We start from the raw sequence: 8,233 nt of genomic DNA, 5'->3' as shown, positions 1-8,233 counted from the left end.
CAACTAGTGATGCCAAAACATTAATAAGTCTAGCCCTACCCCAGCTCCCCCCAACCGACCACACACCCCACACAAAATGTATATTTAATTATTTATCATATCACAGTTTTAGTCAATAAGAATTGTCCTATATTTGTTTAACATTAATATGCTGCCATAATTATTACAGTTTTGGTAGTTGCATATAATAAATTATTCTAATTTTCATATTCGGAAAGTTTCTTTTATATACCTATAATTAGCACACAATAGTTATTGCAATTGCACTAAAATGACAAATGAATGTATGTCATCATTTCTTGTTTCAGGGTAATTGCATTCTTAAACTATTTTATAGGTAATCGATAGCATATATGTCGTTTTCTTATGATAACCAAAGTTCTAATTCATCTACAACAAAACTGTGATCAATTCCAGAAAATCGGTATATCTCCATGGAAATAGGAAATTAACAGTTACTGTTCTAACGGTTTCGGAGACACTCGGTTATTTTCCTACAAACATCGATATACGTATGAAAAGCAGACGACAAATTACGTGACCAATCATATCTCTTATATAATAGGTCATTTGCTTGTTAATATAATGTAAACTATGAAGGAAAAATTCTAAATTTCATATCGATTTCATTTATGTCTCTTTAACGAGACAGCGGACAACATTCTACGTCTGCTATGAGATGGGCAAGCCAGATAATTAAAATTCCAATATTCAGCGTCTATGATCGTCTGTTGTAGCAGAAACATTACAAGAGTTACAATAACCAAAACAGCGTTTACAGAGAATGACAGTGATTTTTTATTAGAATAAGAATTATTATTAGACATTATGGAAATGTCATAACACGGTAAGTCTATTTATATATATTTTTGTCAACAATGTGTTGTACTGATTATGATTGCTTTTCATGGCAGTATTTATACATGTATTTTTATCAAATTATGGTCATATTTCAATTGATTATTGGAGACTATGACCACGTTATCATTTCTAATCACCATAGTTACTATGCTAAATGATACGATCGCTATAAGGATGGTTATGATATCATGTTATAGTTATGGTACCGATTGTTAATATTATGAACGCTATAACGATGGTTTTGATGTCATGTTTTCGCTATGGTACCGATGGTTAATGGTATGAACGCTATAACGATGGTTTTAATATCATGTTATCGCTGTTTTCGCTATGGTACCGATGGTTCATAATATGATATGATTATATATAGAAACGATGGTTACAAATGTATGATATGATATTTTCGCTATGGTAATGATATGATGTTATTGTTATGGTAACGATGGTTATGATATGATGTTATTGCTATGGTAACGATTGTTATGATATGATGTTATTGCTATGGTAACGATTGTTATGATATGATGTTATTGCTATGGTAACGATGGTTATGATATGATGTTATTGCTATGGTAACGATGGTAATGATATAATGTTATTGCTATGGCAACGATGGTTATGATATGATGTTATTGCTATGGTAACGATGGTTATGATATGATGTTATTGCTATGGTAATGATATAATGTTATTGCTATGGCAACGATGGTTATGATATGATGTTATTGCTATGGTAACGATGGTAATGATATGATGTTATTGCTATGGTAACGATGGTAATGATATGATGTTATTGCTATAGTAACGATGGTTATGATATGATGTTATTGCTATGGTAACGATGGTTATGGTATGATGTAATCGCTATGACTTCAAACCACTTGCCCCTCACCGCTGTGGGTTCGAATCCCGACAGGGACTTTAGATTCTTTCATGTGGAGAAGCTATCCAGCTAGCTTACGGAACGTCGGTGGTTCTACTCAGGTGCCCATTCGTGCCTGAAATAACGCACGGAAGGGCACCTGAGGTCTTCCACCACCAGTATAGCTGGAACGTCGCGATAATTTTGTCCTATACTGTGTCGATGTGACGTAAAACCCAAAACAAACAAACAAACAAATTATTTCTATGGTAACGATGGTTATAGTATAAACTTATTCCTATGGTAACATATAAAATGTTATCGCTATGATAACGGTGGTTAAGATGTCATGTTTTCGCTATAGTAACTATGTTCATGATATGATCGCAATGAAGACGATGGTTATGATGTGATGTTATCGCTATGGTAACGATGGTTATGGAATGATGTTATCGCTATGGTAATGATGAATATATGATATGATATTATTGTTATGTGTAACCATGGCTTCGATATTATGTTATCATTATGATCGTTATAATCCTGTCATTCTTAATGAATAATGATGAATAATGAAGAAAAAGAAAACGTGCGTGCGTTACTGCATTCTTTCACATCAATACTGGGTGTCGGGTTACTGTTTGGTTAAGTGAGAGTTGTAGGATGATCGTTATTCGAGATATTGCGATCTATATCTCCATGTCTCTTCGAAAACACTCGAACTAATCTGAGACATGCTTTTTAGATTATTATATAATGAATTCAGTTCTGCCCTTGTTGTTTTATTTAGACACCGTTCATAAAAAATGGCTGTCGGCGACGGAGACAACGTGACTTCCGGTGCTAATGAAGAGGTCTGTCACGTGACAATCACCGAAGATTTTGCGAGCTCGACAGGAGATTCTGTGATAAACAAACATTCTGGGGAGGACTCTGGACATGAGAAACTTCTAAGAAAAACAGCGTCTATAGATGGAAAGGCGATACCCCATAACCGTGCTTCAAGGCCTCCACATTATTTCTACTTTGCCTTAATTGTAAGTTATTTATTTGTTATAAAGATAGATGGAATGGCGGTTTTGAACCTCTTCGGTCCTATTAACTTATTTAAAATTTAAAGTAGGAAATATCTCACTCACGTGTCGATTCGTTAAAAAAATAGATCTAATATATTTTTGTAACTGACGGTAAATATATTATTTACTTGCAAGTTAATTTCTTATAAAGTTGTTATTGCTGAGCTTTGACTCAATTGTCTCAACACACCAGAGACAATTTCTGCGTTTGACAGTTCTTAATGTATAAAAAATTTATTTTCTAATTTCAACGAAATGGGTCTTATCTTCAGGTTTTCTTAATCGTGACATACACGTTTTAAAAGCACTCCATTGCGTTCTTTTTCTGGGAATATTAATTTTTATACGAGTGTACCATTTGATGTAGGTTTGAATAAATAACTTTGTGGAAATTTTAAGACCATTCGCTGTCTCCGTTTCTTTTAGAACTGTGCAAAATGTCTCAAAAATGGACTGCGTTAAAACCTCTCAAGATAAATTCAAAAGTTGAACTTTATTTTTAGATACATGTATATATTTTTTTTATTCTGTCAGTACAACAAACTGTACATGTTTCTATTTGTACAAAAAAGAGAAACGTTTTGAACACATCTGTCATATTATAACACGACTGATAAACAACAGAGCTACCTCTTTCGGAATTATATAATTATGGTGTTTCGTAAGGGTCGATGCGTTTTCTCTGAAAATCGCAAAGCGCAGCAGTACGATCGTGACAATACAATAGTACGATAGCCAAGCACGACAGTACGATTCTGACAATACAATAATACGATAGCCAAGCACGACAGTACGATCGTGACAATACAGCAGTACGATAACAAAGCACGACAGTACGATCGTGACAATACAAAAGCACGACAGTACGATCGTGACAATACAACAATACGATAGCAAAGCACGACAGTACGATCGTGACAATACAACAGTACGATAGCAATGCACGACAGTACGATCGTGACAACACAATAATACGATAGCAAAGCACGACATTACGATCGTGACAATATCCCAGTACATGGCCTTAAAGATTGTTAGATGAAACTTGACATTGACCTGAATTTGGCCTTGATACATTGACCTTAAAGTGACCCTAACCATCAAGGTCAAATTATTGAATTTTGCTACAGTTTTCATTACTTTGTTATTTATGTAAGGGTTTGATTCATACTTTGACCAAACAACACTTCTTGCCACACCGACATGTTGAATTATTTATAAATTAAACTTTAATCAAGTGACCTTGAACATCATGGCCAAGTTGTTAAATTTTGCTCAAATTGCCAGAACTTTGTGTTAATGGACACTTTTGATTAATATTTTCAAAAAATAATAATAACCTTAAACATCGACCTGTTTGATAATTCAAGTATGACGTACCTTAATATGTCAATATCCTTAAATGTGAAGGTCAGTCTTTTCTATACACAATATTTTTTTTAACATTCAATACAATGTTCTTTTTCCTATGGGAATACAAAAAGTCGGGTTGGGCCCCGCTCGGTGCCAGCTTTTGTTTTTTAAAAAATCCCATTACTTCCTGAGATAATTTAGAAATTTAATACATGTAGCAAGACTATGGCACGCAACATGTTGTTTTTTTGATTATTGTAGTCATGTGACAACAGGTTTGTTAGTGTGATTACGTAATATCATGTGGCTGTATAATATTTGTCAAGGATAGTTGATTAATTCATACAAAGGTGTTTAAAAGCAATCAGAACTTCTCGGTTATCAATAATACTTATTCATAGTCCTTATCTGGAGTTTGACGGAAAGGGCCGAGAAGATACGATTGGTTTAGAAGTATGGGTAAATACAATCGGCTCTTTACGTCAAACTTCGGAACAGGGTTATGGCGTTCAAAATGAGACATAAATATCGTTGTTTCATATCAAACCCACAAGAATTCACACCATAAAACAATCTGATGGTGAATGAGGTTAATTGCAAGTTTCGTAAAATCAATACTAACGCGAACAATTTCATTACGAAACAAATGTTATCAACAAATAAATTAACGCTATAAAACAGTGCGCTCCAGTTATGGAGATAAATGCAGCAATTAAAATGTATATAGCGTAATGCAATGATAAATACAACTAGCGTCACTTTATTTATTTTTTATTCGTTTATTTATTTATTTTGTGTTATTTTATTTCGTTTTATTTTTTTTATTTAATTTTATTTCGTTTTATTCTTTTAATTTTATTTCATTTCAATTATTCTATTTTTGTTTTTACGTTGCACAAACACAGTAGATGTCATAAAGCGACTTTCCAGTATAGGTTAAAGTTTATTAGTACGCATTTACAAAATTAAATTGGTCATGCGCGGCGCAGCCAAAAAATAATTTCAAACACTAAGCCAGTTAAAATTTATTAATACGCATGTACAAAAATAAATTGGTCGCGCGTAAACTTTAACCTATACTTCGTGGAGGAAGACCCCAGGTGTTGTTTCTAATTCGACACAGAAAATGAAAGGCGAACTTTGAACTTGTTGTATTGAACGGCTATAATACATGTATATTAGTTATTTGGAATTTGTTATTTGGTTTTCAACATTGTTTTAATAAGTTCACCACCAATGCTTTCATCTCAGTCTCAGACATTTTTTTAGAGAATAGAAAGTATAATCGCCAATTCAGAGGCTGCCCCTGTATCAACTGACACTAAAATTGAACACTGAAACCCATCATGCGCACAAATAATACAACGCAACAAATTATCAGAACTAACACACCGAGGGCAATTTGTTAGCAATTCAATGCTGATGCTCAAATTCTTTCAGACCGATTTGCCATCCGCTGGCAATAATACCTCCAGAACTTAGTTAATTCTTCTATCGATTACCGAATGTACTGTTTGTTCTTAAATGGAAATTGAAAGAGAAATCCATTTTTGCTTTGGATATGGTCTTTTAATGGCGTTTAATAGATATTCTATTGGCACAGCAGTCATTTAAAGTAAAACTTAATCTTAATATGTTTTAAACGATCAATATTAAAGTTTGCTATATCAATTGCTGGGATATACAAGAGGATAATTTACAGTAGGATTTGAATATAATATATAATAAAGCTGACTTTCTGACTTGGAAATATATTGAAATAGCACTGGGAATAGAGAAAAACAGAATCCGTAAATGTTGCATGCTGGGATTGATTGAGCCAGTTCATGGAAGGAAGTTGTATTTTCATGCTACCGTCCACGCTCCCCAGCACCGGCTTAATTAAGTAGAACACGGTGAAGACGTCCTTCCAATTGGCAATTTTTTTCTTCTTCATTTTCTCTTATTGTATATGGGTTATAGATTGCACGTATACCAATTTCCATTTCCGCTTCTTGTAGGTAACAGGTACAGTCTGATATATTCCTCCACCTTCTTCTAACCAAAAATATGCAAGTATATAGATCTAGTAATTCGTTACGATTTAGCAACATTTTCGGTCTAGCCTATATTTTTATGAAGTTTCTTATTTCGAAGACTATAAAAATGGGATTTTATCATGTGTAATCATATGTTCAATTCTAGAAACACGCCCTATTTCGAACCATTCAATTTGAAGAACTTTCTTTTCTGGTTTATTCAATTGGTCCCGCACTATAGTGTTGCGCGGATGTATTTTAACTTTTATTCTAGGGCACCTGCATGCGAGAAGAAACGTGGATATAGGAGGGCAAATGAACCCAAAATACCACTGTATACTTTGAGTTCACGTACGTATTATTTCTAAAATTCAAACATTTCTTTTATTTCAGGTGACGCTGTGCTGTAATTTTCCTTTCGGTGCAATTGCAATCATATTCTCCTTACTTTCAAAAAGAAGCGGGAGAAAGGGGAATCTCAAAGATGCCGAACTGTGGGGGAACGTCTCAAAATGGTTAAGCATTGTGGGAATCGCTGTCGCTTTAGTGGTAGTTGCATTTTTAATTGTGTATTATGTTCACATTGACAAGAATATCGTGGACACACCGGAGGAGCTATATACAGACGAGGGCTGACACAAAAAGTTATTTTATACGTGAACATTGGTGAACTAATATTCTTGACAGTTCTGGCTCTCTCGCGTACCTAGTCTCAAAAGTTCATATATTTTCCTAGTATTTTAAACCTATATCTAGGTTTTCGTCATTTATAATTAATTTGTTTATTTTTCCATGATTAAGTTTCATCTTATATGTAATGCCTCCTACCTTTACATCAAACATACTATATTTTGATCTTATTTCTAGACTTCTTTTTCTTTATTTCGGTGATTTTCTTCCGCGTTTTCGGGAAAAATGTCTTGTTCGGCAAAAAGCCGGTTTCCTTAATTTGAACAAAATTATTTAGAAATTATTGTACCAGTGAAGAAAATATAAAACTTTTTTTCATATGAGCAATGGGACCAAAGTTCTGTCACAAATAGCCCTAAAATCACAGATTTTATTCCCAGTTTTTTCCTCGATATTTATTTATAGATATTTGCCATGCATGCTGTTGTAGAGCCTGTGTCTGTGTGTGTGTGTGTGTGTGTGTGCGCGTGTGTGCGCGCGCGTGTGTGTGTGTGTGTGCGTGCGTGCGTGCGTGTGTGTTGTGTGTGCGTGCGTGCGTGTCTGTTTACAAAAAAAACTGTATGTTTTTCATTGTATTTATTTTGCAAAAACAAAACATTACAATAAAATTTGGATACAATCTGCTCTGTGATATAACATATGTATAGTTACAAATAGTACATCAATCTGTTCATTTCTTTCTTCTACGAACTTAAAGGGTTTTTAAAAAAATGTTGTTTTTGTTTTAGTTGTTGTTGTTAATTTGGCAAATTTGAGAGATTTATGGGTAATTTGTATTGTTTTGTTGTATGTAATATTATTGTTTTGATTTGAGATTTGTAAAATTTTGTAATAATAAAGGTACAATTTTTGTCAGAGTTACAAATGTTCTTCCTGCAAATGCGTGTGCATGTTTAAAACAATGTACAATTTTAATATCTGGCGGACACGCTTGGTCCGCTGTGGATTTGAAAAAAATGTCTTAGAATTTTAATGGATTTCAGTTACAAAAATCGAAGAAAACAAAGTATGAACGGAAGACGATTTTTTAATTTGAAAGATTATTAATTGATATTTTAGTTCTCACTTACATACACTTTGCCTTAGATATTTATATACATGTATAATACAGCTAGCGTTAGAGTGACGAATTTCAAAAAAGTTTTACGATTCCAGCACCACAGTGACCTTTACTCTACAATACTATACAAAGTTAATTGTACCATAAAAGAAGGTCTGTAAAACTATAAATAATTATGCCTGACAGTATTCTATTTTATTATACGTGACAATAAATTGGGAAAGAGATTACACATGGATATTGTTGGTGTGAGATTCATAATCTAATAAGTATGGTGGTTGATTTGGAACACTTTTGTGCGTGGTGTTGTCGC

At 33.6% G+C, this 8,233-nt stretch overlaps 1 protein-coding gene across 1 annotated transcript; it reads left to right on the top strand.

Annotated features, from left to right (window-relative positions):
* Positions 1-498: 498 nt before the first annotated feature.
* On the top strand, positions 499-7,332 carry LOC132740590 (uncharacterized). Its single transcript, XM_060728523.1, has 3 exons — positions 499-847; positions 2,514-2,760; positions 6,564-7,332. The coding sequence occupies exons 2-3, from the start codon at positions 2,530-2,532 to the stop codon at positions 6,804-6,806; spliced, it is 474 nt and encodes a 157-aa protein (XP_060584506.1). The 5' UTR covers positions 499-847; positions 2,514-2,529; the 3' UTR covers positions 6,807-7,332.
* The last annotated feature ends 901 nt before the right edge of the window (positions 7,333-8,233 follow it).

Source organism: Ruditapes philippinarum, unplaced genomic scaffold (assembly GCF_026571515.1).
Source record: "Ruditapes philippinarum isolate M1 unplaced genomic scaffold, ASM2657151v2 ctg4822_1_1_1_1, whole genome shotgun sequence".
Classification (NCBI taxonomy): domain Eukaryota; kingdom Metazoa; phylum Mollusca; class Bivalvia; order Venerida; family Veneridae; genus Ruditapes; species Ruditapes philippinarum.
The sequence above is the reverse complement of the archived record's forward strand: the minus strand, read 5'-3'. Positions and strand labels throughout refer to the sequence as shown.

What these genes read in the sequence shown, in the direction of transcription:
- LOC132740590 (XM_060728523.1), top strand. Translation starts at nt 2,530, where the DNA reads ATGGCTGTCGGCGACGGAGACAACGTGACTTCCGGTGCTAATGAAGAG. An exon ending in ATTTCTACTTTGCCTTAATT is followed by an intron (nt 2,761 to 6,563) that starts GTAAGTTATTTA and finishes CTTTTATTTCAG; the next exon opens with GTGACGCTGTGCTGTAATTT.